Genomic DNA, 23711 nt, shown 5'->3' with positions numbered 1-23711 from the left:
CTAGCATGTACCCCAGAATTATATCATCTTGCACTGGTCAGAAACCTGGCCAGTGTAAGTTCATTATTCAGTCCACCACTTCATTAAAGGAAAGTGGGTATACACCAACCTTTGTAACTTGAGCAGATTTCCCAATCACATCAACCAAAACCACATTATTTTAGGTAAAATATAAAACAGATTTATTAACTGCAGAAAGATAGATTTTAAGTGATTATAAGTAGTAGGCATAAAAATATCAGAGCTGGTTACTTTAAGAAATAAAAGTAAATTTGCAGTCTGACTTCTACAAATTGAACAGGATTTAAATCAAGCAGTGTCTCACTCTGATAATATAAATAGGTCACATATCTTCAATACCCAGGCTGGAATGGCTCTCCAGCCTGGGACCCCTTCACCAGTTCAAAGTCTTTTGTTCTCCAGATGTGTTTCCAGGTGTTGAGTTGGGGGGCGGGGGAGAGAAGTCAAGTGATGATGTCACTTCCTCTCATTTATAGCTTCTTCCAGCTTGCTGGAAAGATCTATGCTATGATGGTGTGGGGCTGCCCCCATTGGTCAAGCAGTGTTCCATTGTGTAAATGCTCTCTCTGTGAAGTCTTCATTGTAAACAGTTTCTGATAGCGGATTCTTTCCTTGCTTGGATGATGGTGAACCACTAACAGTTTGGCTCCCCCATTGTTATACCTGAAAGGCTGGCTGTGGGTGTTTCCCACTTCACAATACTTTTTAGTAACATACACAGCAGTGCTTCATAAAATCACATACAATCCAACAGGATATCAATGCTCAACAGATCAAGAGTTTTACAATGGTACCACCCCATAAGGCATACTTTGTACAGACCATATAATTACATAACAGTGGTGAATATGGTGTTCTAGGGTGCTGTTTTTGAGTGCCAAAGTAGCACCACCTGGTGCAGAAGCATATGGCACACAGTGCTTTGGCAGCCTAACTCCCCTTTATTAGAGTTTCTGTCAATCTGGAGATGCTTTCTAAGTCACGTAGGCATTATGGTGGTAAGCCCCATTCGGTGGGTAATTCTCACAAGCAGGTAGGTCCCTTAGAAGATGGGTATTTCTCTTCATCCTCTTCTGTTAGTGGAGGTGTTTCACTGTCTTAGCCTTTGGGATACCATTCATGACTGACTTATTTATTTATCTGAGAGTCAGGTCAGGCATATGGGTAAATATAGGCATGTTAATTCAAAAAACCCCATTGGGTTCCTCCACCCCAGCTGTACTCATTTTATCCATATGGACAAACTGCTTGGCTTGACTGGCACTTGTGTCCATATCCTACATTGAAACATTCTTCAGCTTCTAGTACCAGGACTAGATCTCCTCCCTAGGGCCCATCTCTAAAGCAACAGCAGAAATCACAGGGAAGTGCTCATCTTGCTAACTGGAATCTTCTCCATATACCTCAACAAGTTTCTGATGCTGTCCCAGTACACAGTCACCAGATGAGGCTGTGGCTCCCCCCAGTTGTTTTCATCAGATAACTGTGGACCAATTCTTGAAATGACTAACAGAATGGCAGAAGCTGTGGAAATGCAGTTCAGATTGTCTAATAGAAAAGGCATAAATTGTTGGACTTATTACATACATCCATTCCAGAGAGGCTTGTGCTATCTATAAATGAGGACTTGCTAGAACCAGCCATTTTTTATGGCAGATTTAAGCCTCTGTACCACCAACCTCTGTGAAATTTGAAAAAAGATATCAAGTTCCTTCAGCAAGCTTTGAGTGTTTTCTACACTCATCGTGCTCCAGGGTCTATAGCTGTGACCATAGCACAGGAGAAGTCAAAATATCAGTCTTTTAGAACTACTCCAAAGGAAAAGGAGCCAAAAAGATTGGACCTTCTGAGGAAAAAAAGAGTTATTCGTCAGACAGCCTTCAATTTTGTAAAGGGTATTATCAGGCCCTTCTTTCATGTTATGATTTCCTTATACGGAACAAGGTTGCTGAATTTCTCAAAAATTTTTCTTCTGACTCGTTGGAAGGATTTAAATCTTGGAGGGTCAATTAATACTGAAGGCCTACCTACAGGCCTCAATTGATGCTGTAGATACGGCTTTGTGATTGATAGCTATCATTGTGCTGCATGTCATGGCTCTAGACACTTGGGTTGCTAAAGGAGGTTTGAGCTACACTGGAAGATTTTTCTTTTGAAGGGAATCACCAGTTCAGTTCCAAAACTGTGAAGTCATTACATTCATTGACAAATTCTTGAGCCACATCCTGAGCACTATTTATCTTAACTTCCCAGTACAAGAAAAACTGTCTCTGTATAATGCTCTTCAAAGCAGTCTGCCACTACTTCACTCTACCATAATTATCAGAGAACATCAGATTTCTTTAAGAACAAATGATACCGTAAGAGGAGACCTTTGTCAACACTGAATTCTAAGATGAATGCCAAAGTGTTATATGGATCCACATGCTGTCATTTTGACATGTATATTGAGAGCTACCAATCAATCCTGGGAGATCTTTCTCCCTTTCTTACCCCTTTTGGGGACCATTCCAGGAGACATGGCAGTAATACCACAAACCAATAAGTACTGGAAATAATTCAAAGAGGTACTCTATTCAGTTAGAAGAAATTTCTACTCCTCATGCACTTTCTCTATCCCTCTTAAGGGACCCCTCTAATGAGAGTTTCTTTCAGCAGGAGGTTCAGTCTTTGCTGACTCTCAGTGCTATAGAGGAGGTTCCCCTTCAATATTGGGGGAAAAAGAGTTCTATTCCCAATATTTTCTACTTCCTAAGAAATCAGAAGCCTGGTGTTCAGTTTTAAACCTGAGAAATTTGAATTCCTTTGTTTGCATTTTGTATGGGCAAAATGTACATCATCAATAGAGAATCCTTCCTTTTAGGTTGTCAATGACACTGAGAACCTGAAATTTCTGAATGTGGAAGCACAGCACATTCAGGAAAAGGAATGTGTTGGTTTATCTGTATCTAGACCAGTGTTTCTCAGCCTAACAAGTACTATAAGAGTAAAAAAAAGAAAACAAAAAATAAATAAACAAACAAAAAAAAACATTATAATAGTGATAAGCCTATAGAATTGGTGTGCGTGCGTGCGCGCGCACATTGAGAGATTAACAGATAATACCTGACGTTGAAGGGACAGGTTGTGTAGGGAGCAGAGGAATTAAATTTTTATGTTTTGACTATAATAAAATTTAACATATTGTGGCACCCCTCTGCCCCATTGTCTTTTGAGACCTGCAGGGGATACGACCGAGAAGTTGAGAAACAGTGATCTAAACTATTGGTTGGTGAAGGGGTCTTCTCCTAAACAGGTAATAAACGGTGTTCAATACATCATGCATCTGTTCTCCAGAGTGGGACTGAGAATAAACAAGGAGAAGTCTCAGTTAACCCCAGCTCAAAAAGTAGAATTTATTGGAGCTATAACAAACTCCCTGATGGCTCAAGAATAACTGCCAAAGCTCATATTCAACAACATGCTAGAACAGATTAATCAATTTCAGAATAGCATACATACTAAAGTGAGGACTTGTCTTTGGGTTTTAAGCCAGATGGCTTCATGTAACTTGGTGACCCCATTTGCAAAACTGCCTTTGTCGTCTTCACAAGTAGTTGCACGTGGTCTACCATCCCACTGTGTGATTTTTTTTTACCCCCACAGAGATAAGGTTACACTCTGACCACACCCCAAATTTCTCCCCAAAATGAACTCTGATTTCCACTTAATCAGACTATACACTTACCCTGTTTTTTCACAAAGTCTCATCATCCAAGAGTGAGGTTGTGTTCTAAACCTTTTTGGGCTCAGGACCCATTTGAAAACTTTGATGGCCTGTCACAATCCATTAAATAGTTTTAATGCAAAAAATTTTTGGCTTACTAAATATTTCTTACCTATGATATATAATATACATGTTAACGTAATAAGTACACTGTATGTACCATAGAGGTGACTCCTGTCCCACAGGGCTGGCTGTGGTTGGCTCCCAACTCCAGGCATTGCGATCTCTGGTTTTGCAGCACCACTCAGGTTTGGTACAGCCCCACTGTTGGGAGCCAGCCAGGCATTGCAATCTGGTGCATGGGATCATAGCACTATTCACTCAAATTTGCCCTGTGCAGCTCCTAGTCGTCATGACAGAGGGGCAGCTGGGCCAAACCTGAGTCATGTTGCAACCCTGATCACCAGGTCACAATACCCAGACTGGGGGCCAAGCCCAGCCATCTCTGTGGGAGCAGAGATGCCTCTGCTTCCTTCACGACTGTTTGATACGTTCTAGGGTCCCAATTTTAGGTCATGATCTCAGGTTGAGAAACTGTGCTCTAGATGTTCTCCAAGCTCTGTTTTTTTACTTAAGCAGACCAAAACCATTCATTTTCCTAAGCTATTTGTTTCTATTGCTGAGAAATCCAAAGGTCAGGCAGTTTTGACCCAGAGACTCTCTAACTTGGTGTCAAATTGTATAAAACCGTGTTGTGAGGTGGCCAGTTTAGAACTCCCAGATAACCTTTCTTCTGACTTGGTGTTCAAAGTCAGCTAATTCTTGTACTTTTATATTTTCTGTATATATAAGAAGAGTCACTATAGTCTGGTAAGCAAACATTGACCTCTGGTCCTGTTTCTACTTTGAACTTTATAGGAAGTCTCCCTGTCATTAGTTCAAGCACCCAGATATTATCCTGGGATTTGTTCTGCTTAAGCAGGCATTGGTCACCTTCTCTATGAAAAAACATATCTTACTCATGTGCAGGAAATTTTTCTTTCCCTTTTTACTAGATAATTGGTGTCTCCCTTTTCATATTCTAGCCTAATGGTTTGGAACTACTATTCATATGATAAGTCTTTCCATATCTGTGCAGTCACACAGGTCCACATTGCAATCATATCTTACTCAAGTCTGGTTTGTGCCGCTCTTTAGGCTTTGTTTTGATAATTTCTAACTTTCTTATGTTCATTTTTTGTAGAACATATTCACATTCAGCTACTTTAGCTCCTTCCAGCATTGATACTACCACCACAGCTGCTGTGATATCCAAGAGGTTCCTCTCTTTAGATTAAAGCCATTGGGAATATGCTAGCCTCAAGGCCTGTACCTGCACTTTCCTGAAATACTCTATTCCTCTCACCTCAATCTCAATTTATTCCTCTTTCTCTTTCTGAAATACCTATGTTCCTGCCAGAATATTATGAAAGCACCATCCTAGAAAGAGGGCTATGTATCTGGCTGATTTGTTTCCAACAGTTCTGAGGATGAAGGAAATTTCTCAAGGTACATCACTTTAAATTCTGTCCCTGGTCACTTTGCCCCAAGAGTAAAATACCTAGCAGATGTAGGCTGTCGGCAAATCCTTTTTGGTGCAATATATCCAATTAGCTGGCCTATGTTTAGGAACTGCCTCTTACTCCAAGTTCCTATGTTACTTCCAGAACAACCTGCCTCTGCTTAATTCTTCTGCTCTCATGGCCTTATTTAAAACCGCCATGTTTTCACCTCAGAAGTGACTGATCCTAGGAACTTACCAACACAATTTCTTAAGGCTTGTCTATAGGAACACTTAGTTTGCTGCAAGCTGGAGTATAAATGTACCCCGTTGATCCCCGCTTAACGTGCCACTCACTAAGTGTCTGTATGGACCCTGCCACCATTCTCTAAAAGTTTCCTAGCGTGCTTTAGTCTGCACTCATTTTTGGAACTTTTAGTGTATGGTGACAAGGTCCACATGGTCAGTTAGTGAGCAGCACGCTAGTGCTGGGCAAATTTACACCATAGCTCGTTGAGAACTAAGTGTTCATACAGACTAGCCCTTACATTGCTGTTTAAACGTCATAAAGGAGACTCCCAAACTTGGCTGAATACACTGCTTCTATTGACTACCTATAGTAGTTGCTAGTTCTTGATAGACAAACTAAGATTTGATCCTTCTTACCCATTTTAGAAATATATTTAAATTCTTTATCTTGCTTACTCTACTGTTGTGTTTGCTCTTATGGAGGGAAAATAAAAGCATCTTTTTATAAAATTGTACTAAACATTCTTGCATGTGCTGTATTGTAGCCAGTTTGTTTTTTGTATATTATAGGATATATCCTAGAGAACAATATTGCTATGCTGTAATTTAATTGATATAAATTATTTTATCTTTCAATTCATTTATACCATAAACAATATAGAAATGTCCTTTTCAAGCAAAATGTTTCTGTATTGTATATGACACATATGGCCAGCCAACCCAGTGATGGTAAGGTCCTTTGCTAGCCAATTTTCCACAGGTGTTAATTTTTTGTTCCTAGCAGTTATTATATAGATTTTACTGAATAAGATATACTATTGTAAAACTGCACAAAGTGATTTATGCTTAAACTATATTTTTTAGAAAACCTCATCTTAACTAAATACTAGGGCATACAAACTTCCCTTCACAGGTCCAAAGTCAGAAAACAAATGAATAGGCACAAATGTTTACAGTGATAATTATGTCAAAGTTTTTAAATTTGATTTTGGTTTTTTAAACAGTGGGAATGGAAAAGGCTATTCTTTTTTTGAAGAGGAAGAATAAATAAAAGTATTAAATGTAACATCAGAATTCCTTTTTCTCTGGATTTTTGGAAATACTTTCTCACTACTTGTTTTTCTTTTCTTCTTCTGTTCTGTTACTCAGTTCAGGTATATCCAGATACTCATCTATTCCAGTCCTAAATTTCTTGATCCTTGTAGTTTCATCTGCTTTCTTTGACTTCTGATTCCATACCCTCAAAAAACTTTAAAGAGAAAGCATTCTTACATGAAGTTAAAGCTTCTCCTTTCTGAATGTTAGTTAATGACCATCCGTTTACCAATTACTGTTGTCCTGTAATAAAAACAAGTTAACTATGAAAGCATTTTGTGCTTCATATGAAATTTGAGTCACCTTTCAAGTACGTTATTTCCAGAGTAAACTAATTCCTTTCCTTACCAGTTTCCTAACAGGACAATCTGCCAGTGCTGGAAATAAATCTTATGGTTGTTGTGACCCGTCCGTAGCCACCTGAAAATGCCAAGGGGAGGGCAGGCTGCAAAAGGAGCGCAGAATCTCCCAACACTGGTGGGTGACGCTAAAGTCAGACTTCCCAACTAGCCACAAACAATGCTTCTGATTCCCCACACTGGTTATCAAGAAGCTAAAACAAAAATATACACAGCTCCCTTTGCTGCATTTCAGTCTCTGTCTCTCAATCAGCTACTAGGTCTAGTAAAGAGATAAGTTATTTAAAACTCTATGCTCTTTATCAAAAAGTTTCTCCTGACCCCAAAGGGTCAGCCACATTACCAGATCAATGTAAGTGTGGATCTTACCCCAAATACCACGCTGCCAGCCAATCCTTTAGTAACTAAAACTAAAGGTTTATTATAAAAAGAAAGAAACAAACTATAAGAGAAATGTTAAATGATTTGAAAGTCCATATATATCAAGTTTCCAGTAGATTTGTGGAGTTTGTAGGCTTGTACAGTCCCTCTGGTGTACATCCAGTACCTGGATGGGTCTCAGTCCTTTGATTCACAGCTTCAGTTGCAGATGAGTTGATCCGGAGGTAGATGAAGACTGACTGAAGACTGAACGACTGAAAACTAAATAGTCCATGTGCAGAGTTTGTTCAAATTCTCTCATGAGAATTAGCGGGGTGATTCTAGGCTGGTGCTGGGATCTCAATCTTGCAATTCAAACTTTCCCTGACAAGCTTGGACAGATTTGAGATAAAAGGTTCAGTCCACTAGAGTCTTTTATAGATCCATGCAGGCTGACCGATATTTTCTTGACAGTAGATATCTCCTTGAACAATGAACAGATGATTACTTGGGACTCTGAAGTACTATTTCCTATGTCCTGAGCACACCGGTAACTAGTTACATTAGCACGAGGTAATTGGCCATTTACAGGTATTTACTACTTAAACTTCAAAGAGAAATACAAACAATATTATTGTTTCATTCAAAGTTCTAGCTAAATGTTCATATGTTCCTTTTGAACTCTTAATCAATAGAACAGTGATAGACAGGAAAGCAGTTTATCTATATTGCTAACCTCTGATGAGATATGTAAATCACATCAAATAACTACTAACAATACACTTACAGATCAAAACTCTAGTTTACTTATAAGGAATGACCCTTACTACCATTGTATTTTCCTATAATATATTTTGAAAGGTCAGAGTTGGGCCATGCAACTTGCAAAGTTGCTTGGCTTTTTTGGGCCTAGTATCACAGTTGTTCCTCTCTTCTTTTTAGGCTTTGAATATCTTTTTTAAATAGCAGATGGACAGCATTTTTAAAAAATAATAGCTCAGATGAAGTCTATGTATTCACTTTTGTGAGTTCTACACACAAGAATTACTTCATATTTTAAGACATTGAATTTCATTAGACACTGTTTGTTTACTTCTTGGTTCTGCATGGACCCTTTAAATTGCCTTTCTTTTGCTGATTTATCTGAGTATGCATACTCAAAGGGTTTCATTGTGGGTGTTGAATGCTCCTGAAATACAAATAGCAATAAATAGTAATTATAGCTTATGTCTTAGCTTGATGTAGGCTGAGGGTGCAGAAAGCAGAAGTTACTAGAGAGTGATAAGTTTTGTGATTAAGATCCACCAGTTGAGAACATTCCAGTTGACTTTTTAAAAGAAAATTTGCTTTTGATGTCATGTAGGATAGTTCATACTATTTGTCCTTCTGTGGTGTAAACTTTGAAAAGAGATAACAGAGGGGTTAGAAGGCTCCAAAAGTATACACTGCCATTGGTTGCTGCTGCTTCGAAATCAATTTGAGGAGCATGAATCCCATCATTTTTTTTGGACTTCTGAACCTTAAATGCAGAAACATACCTCCTTGGGGCAAAGACTCTCGTTTACCTGCATATGTCCTACAGTGCCTACCACAATATGGTCTTGACCTATCTGAGGCCTTTAGGCAATACTACAATGCACATAATAAAAAGTCTACTTTTTAGCATGATTTATGGGAGTCAAATAATTTAAATATCATGTGTAAGTATTACTATGAATATTTATAATGTTTGTTAATGTTTGTAGGTAAGATACGGCATCAAAAACTTTGTTGTTTTATGCCTTGAAATGAAACTGTAATACAATTTTGAGAGACTGGGCAGAGTAGCAATCAAATAAAAATATTGAAAAAAGAAGGAAATTAATACATTTCCCATCTATAGACCCAAAACCTGAATTAAAGGTGGAATAGAATTTCATTTTATTCTGATCTTACTAGAGTGTCCATTTTTTGCCCATTACACAAAAATGAATTAAATTTTAAAGTTTAAATTTTATTAATTCAATAAACTTACAATTGTAAAACTTTCATATGATCCTAAGCTTCTTTTTGGGAGCTTGGTATTTACTGGCAAATGTACTGCTATAAAAATGAAATTACACCAACTGAGAAAAATTAAAAGTCCAAGTGAAAATACTTAGGATATATTCTCCCTTCAGTTCTTATGTAAAACAATATTGGACATTATGTACATGCTTAATTAAGGGAAGAAATGATGCTCAATCTTTATTTTTAAAAACAGAATGAAAGCAAACCTGATAGCTTTTGCTCAATTCTGAAGTATGCCTTGATGGTATGGCTCAAGTTGGTGTGGTAGCCCCCATTCGTCTTTCCCTGACCAAGGAAGTGACGAAATGCTTAAAAATCTTGAAATCTAAATTGCTTTGTAATGATTTTAAGTGATTTTTCACATACAAATATGTTAATATAATCCAAAATGTCATTATAATTTCTGGAACAGTTCTTTGTAATGACTCAGGTAAGTTTTGAGAACACTATGCAATATTTATTTGGCCTGATTTTGACTGATTCACAGTTAACATGTTTCTCTGAAAACATACTGTTATGAAGGCTATTATGTTGTATGGGTGCCTTTATTTATATGTTAGAGAAATGTTCATCAGATTGATTCCCTCCTGTTTTGATGTGAATTATGTGAGTTACAGGGTAGATATTTTGTTTATATTTTATGTATCAAATGTATAATTGAATTAGTGATTTACAATATTTCCCTCTATTTTAGAATGCTAGTGGAAATGGAGTCGATCTTTCAGTACTGAATGAGGCTCGCAACGTGGTATCAGACCTTCTGATCGATCCAACCCTTCCCCCAAATGTGATTTCTTCCCTTCGAAGCATTAATAGTTTGATGGGTGCTTTCTCAGGCTCTTGCAGACCAAAGACTAACCCATTCACACCATTTCCTGGGTTTTACCCATGCCCTGAAATGGAGGATACAGCTGAAAAAGGAGATCGAAAGCTGCACAAGGTCAAAAGTTTGTATAATTGTAATTAAAGTGTGTGTTGACATTTTCAGCAATTTATCAAAGAGAATACTTTTGAAAAGAATACTTCTATTTGGATGGTAGCTTCTTCCAGCTTGGGTTTAGGCCAGGGCTCGACAAACCCCAGGCGCCAGGTCGCCCTGGCACCTAGAAATTTAAGTCTGGTGCCTAGTATTTCTTTGCGGGGAGCGGCCGCCGCGCTCAGCCAGAGTGCCACTGCGCCAATGTGGCAGGGCTGGGAGGAGGGAGCGCTGCGGCCACTGCACTGTGGCCACGGTGCCCCGCTGCTGAGCCCACATTGTGGGAAAGGGGAGGGGAGAAGGGGCGGGCTGGGAGGGGAGAGCGGAGGCTGCTCTCCGGCCAGGGCATCTCGCTGCTGAGCCCAGGTTGTCTGGCTCCTTAATTTTTGGGCTGGCTCCTAGCTCCAAAACAAATTTGTCGAGCCCTGGTTTAGGCCAAGATTTTGAAAGATAAGAGCCTAAATGTAATCTCCTAACCCCCTATTTAGACATCTGTCTGATTTTTAAAAGTGCTGAGCAGTCACAAACTACAACTGAGGTCACTGGAAGGAGTTGCCTGCTTAGCACTTTGAAACTCAGACAGGTGTCTAAATATGGAAATAGGAGATGAACTTTAGGTTCCTATTTTTTAAAATCTTAGCCTTTATGTGTTTTGTGGGTATTTTACAAAATCCCACATTTATTTGTAGAAGTACAACAGTGACACCTTTCATGCATTCCTGTCAAAGGTTTATGTTCTCATCATGTTGCAACAACTGTCATTTCTTGGTTTCATATTTTCCATAGAATTATGTTGAATTACTGCCCAGTAACATAGTTAAATGTTCAATACACGAAATCATGATTGCTATGAAAGAAATGCAGTTTACTTCTGTACTATATGTGTATTGTATTTTCAAAAAAACCAAAACTAGTAATAAGCTGTTTGAGGCAGAGATATTGCTTGTACTGTGCCTAGCACAAGGGAGCATCTACTATTACATTAGTTACTATAAAGCAAATAAATAGTACAAATTTCTTTTCAACCTGGATCATGTATAGGAAATTATCTTTTCAAATGCCTGTTTTTGCAGATGAAGATACCAAACCATCCAAGTTTATCAGTTCCCATTTCTTTTCCTGGATTTACTATTCTTTCAGTACAATTTTGTTTAGGTTGCTGTTGCATATATTGAGGCTGTGATTTTAGCTAGCAAGGCTGCAGAAACGGAAGTGCAGTTAGCAATTGTTTCTCCCCTCATTACAAGATGTCCCTGATCCTCACAAACCCTTGGTCTTAAAATTGTTGGCAATGTGGCCTTGTCCACGATATTTTTAAGACATACACTGTATCATGAATTTCAGACACTGCTCAGAACAAAAATTGAGAACAAATATTTACTTTCAAATATATGTCACTGAAAGTTACTGGGACTCTATGTGGGAGTTTTACCTTTTAAAGTGCAAACACTTTATGGTGGTGGAGAGAAATAGGCGTATTATAGGACTTTACTTACCAATACAATATCTCATGGAAAATTTAAAACATTCTGTTTAGGAACAATTCTTCTTTCTATTCCTGTGTATTCTCATATATATACCAATATACTTCCTCCTGTACCAGTCACTCAGACAGACCAACCATCTGATATTGAGCTGTATCCTCTTAGAATTGCTGCATCTTGAAGCTGACCTTGGGGATTGTCTACATGGTGTTTTAATGTGTGCTCGCTTGGGTATAAATTCTAATGAACGTTTGTACGTTGCTCAATGACTGGCCTGCATAGGCCCTTCTGGCATGCACTAGACATTCCCAAACGCATGTTTATGTAGTACTGTTTGAAGAGTATTATATTAACGTGCACTCAGGAACTTTTAGTGTGTGCCTGTAGGGTCCACATGGGCAAATTAGTGTGCAATGCACTTGTGTGCATTAGCTAGTGAGGACCAAGGTGCTATGTGACTGGTCCTGGAGGGCAAATCAGGGGCAGGGTACCTATATCTGATTGACATAAACCCTGCCTTATTGATTAATTGGGTCCTGAAAGAAGGAATTAGTGCAGAGTATTCTCCTGATAAAGGGAGGACTAGTTACAGGTGAGGGGAAAAAGACAGAGTATAAAGAGGTTTGGAGAGCTCAGTGTGGAGGGCCAGGACAAGAAGGAAGTTTCTGGGAAAGCCTACAAAGGGAAAGATAGACCCTTATGAGGAAGGCTCTGAAGAAAGGGTGAGTGGCATTATGGCTGGAAGAGGTGGGCTGAGAGCCAGTGAGACAGGGAGTTGGAGAAAAGTTGTAAGAAGATCTAGTAAAGGGGGTTGTGAAGAAGTTATGAAAAAGATATTGTATACCCTGAGTTGAAAGGGTGAATTTGATTTCAGTTAAAGAGACTAATGGAAACCCTGACTTAAAAGGGCACACTGGAGAGTCACTAAGAGGTTACTAACTTAAACAATAAAGAAGACACTGATAATAAAACGTTTCTTTAGAGCTGTCTTCTTTGGAGTGAACCGTTTTTGGGAAACTGAGATGGAGGGCCTGCAAGACCAACCCAATCTGCAAATGGGAGCCATGGAGAAAGATGGGGATCTAAGTGAGATTGTTCTGTTTGGTGTTGCACTGCTCCAAACAGATCCTTTTATCCCTTGTTGAGTGCACCACATTTAATTTATTCTGGTATTTTTCATTGACGTTGCTCAGACAAGAGCCTAAAGCTCCATGAAATCAACTAAAGCCTTTGCTATACCAATCTAATTAAACTGGGAGGAACTGAGATAGTATGGGGATAGGCACCAATGCAAAATTCTAATATATAATCAACCATTCTGAGGGAGAAGTTCAGTGTTGGGAGACTGGTCTGCTTGCCTATTTAGGTGACACTTGCAGGAGGAAGCACATTGGCACACATTCTCAAATGGACATTAGCAGAAACCCCATTTACAGGTAAGGAAAATCTCCTCATGACATACATTTTCTTTAGAATTTTTCTTTTTTAATTACTAAAGATATTTACATGAAAATCTGATTTTTAGTTCTTGACACTGCTTTATAGCTATTCTGATTCATTTAAGGTGAAAAGTATTCTATGTGTTACAGATCTGTTGCATCCAATGAAGTGCGTTTCTGGCCATGAAAGTTTAAGCCCAAATAAATTTGTTAGTCTTTAAGGTGCCACAGGATTCTCGCTGTTTTGCTAAAAACAGACTAACACAGCTACCCTTCTAGATCTGTTAACGTCTCAAAGAAAATTTTAACAAACAAACATTTTTTTAAAGAAATAATTAGGACTACAGTATGTGTGTGTCTATGCATATTCTCAGTATCTCTCTTCTCCCAGCTTTTTAAAATTTATTTTGCTATGTTGGAATACATCTGCTCCAGAAACTTATTCCCCTCCTTGAAATCACAATTTGTAGCCACAGTTTGCAATGTCAGTTAATTACTGTGGAAATGGTTATTACATAAGTGATAAAGGATCTTTTTTAAATTCCACTGAAGTCACTCCACTAATTTCAGTGGACATTACATCAGCAGCTTGAAACAGCTGAGTATGTATAGCTTTGCTATGCTGTATATAAGGGGCAATATAAGTCTACAGATATTTGAATGGTATTAACACACCAAGGAGGAGAGGAATTTAATGTGAAAAAAAACCAAACCCTGTACAATTAGGTTTAATGGGATAAAACTAAGAAAAGGAAAATGTAGATAGAATATTTGGAGAGCTTAATGAAAATGAGGTCTGTAGGCTGACCAGTAGTCCCCTACAGGAAATGGTAGAAGTCCCACTGCCAACATTATGAAATCAGACAGGAGATAAAAATTTCAAAAGACCTTAAATTACTTAGGCCCCCTAGTCCTGTTTTGCAAACCGACTTAGGCACTTAGTGTATGTCTACACTGCAATGTAAGCCTGGGCTCAGACTTGGGCTTGAACCCAAATCCCCCCTTCCACCTACATACAAATCTCTCAGACTTGGGTTTGGACCCAGAGTTCTAGTACCCTGTGGGTTTGGAGGGTCTAATCCAGGACCCAGGGTTTCAGCCCTATTACTTTGCAGTGTAAAGACAGTAACTCCCACCTCCCCCGACTCAGAAGCTGGGGGTCCACGAAAAAGTATCCCAGAATCCCATGGACCAACTTCCTTTGTTCTCTATCCCAAGAATCTCCAGTGAAAACGGAAGGAACCCTCATTTCTGTACTGCAGCAGCTCAGTGAGTCAGCGTTAATCCTTTCATTGCCTTCTGACCAGCAAGCTGCAAACATACCATCAGAGAGTCTTCTGTGTTTGCAATGGAGACTGAACAGAAAAAGCTTTCTGTGAAGCGCTCTGCTTTATCATCACAGGAGCATATCCAGATTTTGGTAAATCTCTGGTGCGAGGCAAGCAAAACAGTGGATTTTACTTAGAGTACCATGAATGATTGTGCATGCCAGCAAATAGCGAAGAAACTGCCAGCATTGCAAATATGCCGGACTGGTGACAAGTGCCGGAGAGCAGATGAAGCATCTCAAGAGTGAACACAGGAAAACCAGGGACTAGAGCCTCACCTCAGGCAACTCACTAAAATAGTGCCCATTTTGTGAGGTGTTTGACAGGGTGCTGGGCATTGTGCTAAGCACAGAGCCATCAGTGATGCGTGATGACATGATCAGCCAGGATGGCATGCTCCTGGCCACAGTATCCAGCAGTGAAGAAGAGTGATGGGAGCCAGCAGCAGGTGCAGAGTGATGCAAGCGAAGTGACTCTGTTACTGAAACCAGTCCTGGTAAGTTTGCGTCTCCTTTATAATGTTTATTAATATAAGAATGGGAGGATTTCCATTCTATGAACCAAGGCAAAACTTATTAGAAGCCCCAGCTAGAAGCGTTTATCCCCAGTGGCAGATTATAACCCAGTGATGTGGCTCTCCCCACCCCCCACCACATGCAGTTCAAAATGACGACCAGGAAATGCAAACAGTAAAAATGCCTTGAAAGTGATTTTTTACTGGAAAGAATCAAATTTTGCTATTTTAAAAAATAACAACCTTACACTGCCATACCTATAAATACGCTGCTCTGTAATCACTCAACAGTGTAATGAGCCACCTGGAAACAGTGAGCTGTGGTAAGTAGGGGGTGGAAATATGTTCCATTCACAAATCTAGTCTATTTCAGGTAAAGGTAGTCCATGCAGCCTGTGGGTGACAAAAGCATTTGTCCCAAATTCGCCTGGAGTTTGAAAATGCATCCAGAAATGTGCTGGGGGGAGGGGCAGGTGTAAAGAGGGGGCGGCCCTGGAATTAAATGTCTTTGCATGCAGTTATAATCAGCTAAAATACATGGAAGCTAATGCAGCATTCTGTGGACTCCCTCAAGAATTCTGACACAATCCCAGGTGTTGATAGATGCAAACTTTTCCTGAAGCATGAACTCCAGATAGGTAGTGACATTTCAGGAAAGGGCATATTTTCGAGGGCCACCTTGGTAGCTGACTAAGCTAGTCCACTCATAGATGTACTAGTCAGTCACAATACATTTGAATACTTGGGCTGCATATCCTGCAGGTTTCTCCCCTGCCCCCCAGTAGCTCAGAATAACATCTCCCTTTGCCAACCGGCCATCACAAGAACTAGACATCTCCAAAAATGTGGAAGGCCTGAAATGACAGAAGAAGCTTTTCTCCCAAGGCCACTGTCAGACCTCCCTCCCAAAACTCAAGTAGTTCTGCAATTTTTAGAAAAGAAAAAACAGCTTTGAATTTTTAACTTACCACAGTCTCTGCACTTCTTTCACTGTGATTAACTAGGCTGTGTCCAGGAAGCTTCTGTGGGCAGAAGCAGCCTTCTCACAATATATTGAAGTTAGTTTGGAAAAGTAACATTTTATGTCTTTGAAATTCCACAAAGATTTTTTCTGTGCTCCTGCACCGAGCTATTTGAGACAATAACCCTCTGTGTCTTGTCCTGTTCCAGGCCCCTAAATCTCTGTTGGCTGCAGTACCTCTGCAGCTCACCCACAATACTGTACAAGCCCGGCCCAATGTGCTTTCACAGACTGTTCCAAGAGGAAACGTTTCCATGATGAATTTATGGTTGAACTTCTGGACAGGGCGAACAAGCAGGTCCAGTGCCAAAAAACAGAGGAACTTAAGACTAGAAAAAAGGAATGCTGAGAGGCAAAAGGAATGGCTGAACCTGGCTGCGCACCTTGAGGACATGGTTTCAGAATGGACGCAGGCTAAGGAAGAAGGACAGAGTTCAGCAGAGAGAACCCTTTGAGCAGTTGATACCAACAATCTCTGCAAGAATGCCAGCTCTTGCTGCATTATCCACACCATCTCCTGAGTCCCCTGCGTGTAACCTGGGATGCAGTCCAGGAGCAACTTGTAAAACTCCATGGGTGGTTGACCCGTGCAATCAGGGCCCATGAGCAGCAGGAAAGGGCAACTTAGCCCCAAGCACTCCTCTGTCTTGACCTTCTTCCCTCTGGATGCCTCCACCCCTTTTACCAAGTGCCACGTATGCAGGAAACAGGATAAGATGGGAAAGGAGAATGGGGGATAGGGGACATGCAGTGCTAGGGGGTTTCTGATTTGTTCATGGTTTCACCATTTGCACTTGTTCTTGAACTTGTTTTGTTTTGGAAAGATTCTGTTTACTGGAGTTTTGGTGTGGTAATGGCAACTGGCATGTCTGGCAATGGATGAATGTTGTACTTTCATAATACATGTTTATAAATAAAGCTTTTTATGCCATCAAGAAAGTTTATAGATATCACTGCATCACATCATACAATGTATATTTAAAATAATAAAGATAAGCACGCAATCAGGGACAATTAGGAAATAGTAAGCAAACACTGTTCCTCTATACAGTTAGATCAGTGGTTCCCAACATTTTTGGTTTGAGGGCCACAGATATCATTTTTGCAACTCTGAAGGGCCACCAGTTTCTGCCAGCAGCTCCTCCTCCCTCACTGCAGCCAGATGGAAAGCTACAGGACATGTGCAATTTCCCTGCTGTGGCAGGGGGATGGGAGATCAGTGTTCCCCTCCCTCTGGCTCTAGCAGGGACCCCAGCACCAAGGGACCTAGGCAGAGTGCTTTGCCGTGCTCCCTGTTACAGTGAGGGGGAGGAGAGCACTGATCTCCCATCCTCTTGGCTGCAGCCAGGAGCCTGCACCTGGTCTTTTAGCCCCGTAGCAACACAGTCCATGTGGGTCTTTAGGCAGCAGCTCCCTTCTGCAGCCAGCGGGAGGGGAGTGGCAAGCCACTTTGAAAGACCATTTGGGCCATGGGTTGGGAACCACTGAGTTAGATACATCAACCCACACTTTAGTCACTTTCTTATATTAATCCATACTGTGAATCATGCCCTACCTCCCATTCATAAAAGTATTATTCCCTCTTTTCCACTAGGCGCATGATCTGGGAACACAAAACATCCCTGATTTCTGTTGTCTGGATGCATTCAGCTCCAGCTTTGATAGGTGCACTTTCTGGCTGAGTGAACTCATTCATTGGCTCCTCGCTGTCCTGGATCCATTCAAAGGGAAATGACTTATCTTTTACATCGCAAAGATTGTGAAGAGCACAGTAAGCCATACTAATGCAGACAGCCTTGATGACCCTGGTATCCAAACGTGTCTATAGACATCTCCAACAGGATTTCAATCTGTCAAAAGCACATTCAACAACCATTCTACACTTTCGAAGAGTGTAATTAAACCATCTTTTCCCATGCTGCTTAAATCAGGGTATAGTTTCATAAACCAAGGCAAAAGGAGATATGCAAAGTTCCCCAGGATAATGGTGGGGTCAGTAACTGCATATATGACAACGTTATTTGGTGGGAATAGCATTCTACTTGTCTGTGAATGTAGACTCCTGATTGACAAAAAACACTGGCATCATGAACTTTCCCAATGCAGCCTGTGTAGACATTCATAAATCAAACTCTGTGGTCCATGAGGGCCTGCATAATAATCTTTTATGGTTTATGTTCTCATGTTCCTTGAGGAGGGCACACTATGGACATGAGTTCTATCAATGGCCTTGACACAGTTTGGAAACCTCTTTCTCTCAAAGCCAGGTATTACTTTGGGAATACCTTTTATGCCTGCCACCTTTGGGTAAACCATATGCCTGATTTCCTCAGAAACCTCTGCCACCACTTTACCCACAGTCAGTTTCCCAGCACCAAACTGTTTGGCAACAGACCTCTAGCAGTCTGGGGTAGCTTCCAGATGGTTATAGTGACCCAGGTCTGGACTGGCATGGGTGCCCTCATACTGGAGTATCGGGGCAAGCTGCTCACATAGCTCCAGAAATGTAGCTTTCTTTATGTGAAAGTTCTGGACCCACTGTTAGTCATCCCAGGTCTTCATGATAAGGTAATCCCACCAGTCTGTGCTTGTGGCACCAAAAGCACCAGTCTACATACATGAGCAACATGCATGTTACTTTTGAAAATGAGACTCAGGTTCAGAAGTCACATAGGTGCTTTGGATAATTTTACCGAGGAAAAATATTAGAAAATGTACCATAAAGAGTAATCTTATATTTGCAAGAAGATAGACTGGATAATCTAACAGATCTCTTCCATCTCTAAATTACTTGGCTTCATGTGAGTAATAATGGCTGGAGCAGATGAATTCCCAAAGGACAAATATCCTTAGAGACTCTTTTTTAAACTGGGGGGTGAGGAGAATATGAGAAATAAAATAGATATCTATCTCTAATAGAATTATTTCTAAATAATTTTTTTTTCAAATTTTTGAGATCAGTATGTTTCTAACATAAGATACCATACTTCCGACTTCATTGAACATGATTAGCTATAAAATAATTTTATACACTACCTGCAGAAATAATAAATCATAAAACTACATCTGCTTTCAATAAAAGAAATTTTAACTATTGTTAAATTATTCAACAGGGATTAAATAGCAGGAATAGTTTACCAACACCACAGTTGAGACGAAGTTCAGGAGCTTCTGGCCTGCCACCCATTGAACAGTCACCTTCTAGGTGGGAACGCAATAATGGCAAGAGACCTCATCAAGAATACAATACTTCAAGGTAAACCTCCTATTGGTACAGTAAATTAATTTAGCCATTGTAAAATAACCTACATTTATCTATCTAATGTTTGAATTGGAGTAAGTAAAACAGTTTATGTGCAATGTCATAATTGAATTAATTCTCTAAATTTTGCTAGAGATACTCCAGCATAAACTGTAATATATTAATATATTTCAAGTTAATAATACTTTGTACTCAGATAGATTAATTTATCCAGAAGAGCCAGACATCAAGTCATTCTGGCGTGGAATGAAGCGCCCAATCATAGCCGGCAATACTAAATATAAGTTTTTGTAGAAAATGAGGAATAACTTATCTAACAGAAACTAGTTTCTTTTGTCAGCACAGTCTCTAAATAGTTATCTGTGGTGGACTTCATAAGGGGAACTTAGGCATTGCAACACCTAAGCTGACCAGTAGGAAATGCTGTGGAGAGGGGTGTGAGCAAAGCCATGCCACTCCAGGGGATTTAAGTGCCTGAGTCTGGGTTGGAGGGAGGAGCTTGTCTCCTTCAGGACTCACAGTCATGAACTTTTCATGGAGTTAGGCGCCTAAGCTAGTTCATCCCTTTTTCAAGAAAAACAGAGAAGAAGAATAACCTTTAGCCTAGCGATTAGAAAATAAAGAAATATTCATTGAGGCAGAGACAAAGTGAGTGACTTTATAGCCCAGTGGTTAGGCACTTATATGTGAGATGGGAGACCCAGGTTCCAGTCCCCCCGCTCCAGTGAATATTTGTTTATAAAAAAGTGGAACAGCTTCAACAGGAAAGATTGAGAGAGACCTGCCCCAGGATATCCCAGAGCCTCATGGTTAGGATACTTTTCTGGGGGACTGGAGACCCACTCCACATTAAGCAGTGTGAGAAACTGAACCCAGCTATCCCACATCCTGGGAGATAGCTCTAACCACTGAGGGATAGCAGCAACTCCATTACCAGTAAGAGAGGTTCCAAGTCTGGAGAAGGGGTTCAGATCCCTCAGAGGAAACAGACTCTTCAATGGATTCAGAAGTTGGATCCTGTGTGTCCCAAGCTGAGCATGTCTAGAAGCCCCAGTGTGTTGCCTGCCCATTGTGGTACCATCCTTCGCCTCAGTACTCTTTGAGCCAGTTGGCATACACAGAGCTGGGTCTCACATCCATACCCAGCCCTTCTGGACCCATTGGGGCTTCCCTCCATATTCCAGAACCTCTCTGTTCTCTTCCCGCACTTCTACGCCAACTAAACACTGGGAACATCTGAAGGAAAGTCTTCCTCTTCCTTTCCCCAGACTGTGATCAGTACTGTGGAGGCAGAGCCGTGTGACCAGGAATCCCCTATAGAAAGAGGGGCCTCATCGGCAACTTTTATCCTCCTCTTCTTCTTCACCTGATGAGGCAGTAGTGGCTGAATCTACCTTTCCCTCTTCTGATGATTTTACAGCTCATCAAGTCTGGTTGAGGAGTGTGACTGTAGCTCTAGATATCGAGCCAGAATAGGTACAAGAAAGATCACACAGGCTTGTGGACATTTTAACCTCTCTATGACCCTGTAGGGTAGCTCTCCCTATTAATGAGGCTGACCTGGAACCTGTCAAGATGTTGTGATAGACCCCTTCTTCTCTGCCCCCCACTCACCATTGCTGAAAGGGTGGAGAAGAGAGATTATGTTCTTCATAGGGATTTGAACACTTTTACAACAACCCTCCTCCAGGCTCTGCGGTGGTTGCAACCACCAACAAAAAGGAGAGGCAAGGACACCAGGCCTCTGCTCCAAAGGGAGGGAAAGAAAGGAAAAGCTAGATCTGTTTAACAGGAAACTTTATTCCACAGGAGGTTTACAGCTCAGCATTGTGAACTAGCAATTTCTGCTGGGTTGTTACAATTTCAGCCTATGCTATAATATCCTGAAGTTCAAAGACAAACTTCCTGATGATACAAAGCAGGAGTTCACTGCCTTGATGGAGGAAGGCAAATTAGTTGCCAGAATAGCATTGCAGGCGAGCCTGGATGCAGCAGACTCTGCAGATTAATGCTACGTTCATCTTGGCTGCAGGCATCAGGCCTTCCGTCATAGGTGCAACAAACAATTCAAGAACTCCCATTTGAGGGCCCCTCACGTTTTCCAGTAAAACTGATGACAGGATCTGAAATCATAAGGATTCAAGGATGATCCTTAAATCTCTGAGGATCTATAAACCAGCAACAAGGTACCTTTAAGACAGCTTTTATGCACCATCCTAATCTTATGGTTTCCAGTCTGGTCTTGAAGTGCAAATTAGGGCAGCAAAGATCATTGGAGCCCCAAATGCTCCAGCCATACCCTCTTTTCCCTATCAATATTCCCTGTGCCAGGGATGAGGATTGGGACTGGTGTAGAAGTACCTACAGTGGTCCTACACCACTCAAAGAATCTCATACATTATGTGCTTGCTTTGCATGTGCAAATATACACTAAATTGCTGCAGTGAGGGTCAGAATCTGGCACTGAAAATTCAGGAAAGATTCAACAGATTCTTTTGTAACCCAAATGACAACCCAATTATGGAAGCTCTGATTTAAAAATTTCTTCAAGAATGTGACTGAAATGGAAAGAAGAACCAAATTCAAATATTTCTTGTCATCTTTTCCACCTGAAGAAGTTAGACTTTGCTCTGTCCATAGTCAAAGTTCATTTATCAGCCATATCTACAATGGCTATCAAATGAATAGAGTCATATTCTATATAATCAAACAACTGTGATGTCATTTTTTAAAGGACTCATTAATGTTGTATCTCCATTTAGAAAACCATGACCAACTACTTTTGGATCTAGTTCTGCAAGACTGATAATGCATCTGCTTAGCCAATGTAAGGATGGGCTGTATATTACCTGTTTCTGAAGATATAATTACTAGAAAAGCTAAGGGTAAGGCAAGTGAGTGAGCTAGCAACAGACTTAGATATCTGATCCCTCCAGTCATAGGTGCTGAAATTAGGAGTGCGGGGGTTGCTGCTGCACCTCGTGGCTTGAAGTGATTTCCATTATAGACAAGGTGTACAGTTTGGTTCAATGGCTCTCAGCACCCCCACTGCAAAAATTGTTCCTGCACCCTTGCCCCCAGTTATAGAATTTCATAGGGATAAGGAGATGCTCTGCTCCTTCACCTAAATTTTATTCCTAAAATAGTCACTTAGTTTCATATAAGTCATTCTACTGCTTTCTTGGTGTTCTTGCTAACACTTCATAATGCACATGAGAAAGACAGATTGCCTAACCTTAACCTTCCTGTTAAAATGGGCTTAAACTACTACTTAGAGAGGAAAAATATCCTTGTCTCTAGTTTTTGTCTGTGACTTATGTAGTGATGATAGCTAGCATACTTCCCTAGTCAACTACCATTCACGATGTCTAAATGATATTTGAGTGAACAGGTCTGAGAATGAGTAGTTAATGTATCTGTAGGAGTTCCATGTCATTTCATCAGATTTCAGACAAAACAGTCAACTAATCTCTTCTTGTTGAGTAAATAAATGTTTTTGTATTTGAATTAAGCAATTAGTTCTACATGCAACATTTCTTACGTGTATTAAAGTGTAAAGTTATTTTTCAATTACATAACGTATCAAATATTTGTTAAAAAAAAAGTATGTTTTATAATAAATACGTGATTTCAAATTTTGCTATGCAATTTCATTCTTGCAACAGTAGATGGCACAGTTTAACAACATAGTTACCCATTTATAGTTAATTTTCTAAAGGGCAATATGATATAGGTACATGAAACTTCAAAACCAGTTTTAGGATTAAAAATATAACAACTTAAATGAGTGCTGAAATAAATATAAAAGCTTGGTGATTTGAGAAAAAAGCCATAGTCACCTAAGGCTCACACATCATTTCCAACTTAACATATCTATTAAATGTTTTCAGATCTGATCTGTAGGAAAATAGTCTGCTTAGTTAAAACACATAATATAGCATTTGATACTTACCACTAAAGAAACTTTCTCTGGTCCAAAGCTGAAATCATTCCAATGCAAAAATATGGAAGCTTAAAAATATAGGGATTTGGGCACACATGTTGTTGTTTTAAGCTGTAAAACAGTATCTATTATAAGCCTCTCTTTTCAGATGAATCTAACTTTGTGAAACATTAACCTCTTGGGACTGAAATATTCCAAGGTTGGCCTCTGCCCAAACGTGATTGTTTTGGACAGTTTCAGTAAACTCCTGCAGTTATGTTTGAGTTATGAATCTATGGGGAGAAAGCATTTCTCTCTGTCATAAAAAGGTGCAATATTTTCCTCTTCAGTATAACTCAAAAATGGTTAACATTTGAGACATGAAA

General features: G+C 40.0%; 2 protein-coding genes across 2 annotated transcripts in view; one reads left to right on the top strand and one right to left on the bottom strand.

The window, feature by feature from the left end:
* PSMA1 (proteasome 20S subunit alpha 1) overlaps positions 1-23711 on the bottom strand; it is a 505652-nt gene that overhangs the window by 201826 nt on the left and 280115 nt on the right. The gene's annotated exons all lie outside the window — the stretch shown is intronic.
* PDE3B (phosphodiesterase 3B) overlaps positions 1-23711 on the top strand; it is a 238160-nt gene that overhangs the window by 141543 nt on the left and 72906 nt on the right. Inside the window, exons 4-5 of the mRNA XM_067540721.1 lie at positions 10074-10319; positions 19255-19397. Of these exons, the coding sequence (XP_067396822.1) occupies positions 10074-10319; positions 19255-19397 (389 nt within the window). The remainder of the gene's footprint in view (positions 1-10073; positions 10320-19254; positions 19398-23711) is intronic.

This window comes from Emydura macquarii, unplaced genomic scaffold (assembly GCF_026122565.2).
Source record: "Emydura macquarii macquarii isolate MOO-44397 ecotype Brisbane River unplaced genomic scaffold, CSIRO-AGI_Emac_v2 contig_587, whole genome shotgun sequence".
NCBI lineage: Eukaryota > Metazoa > Chordata > Testudines > Chelidae > Emydura > Emydura macquarii.
The sequence above is the reverse complement of the archived record's forward strand: the minus strand, read 5'-3'. Positions and strand labels throughout refer to the sequence as shown.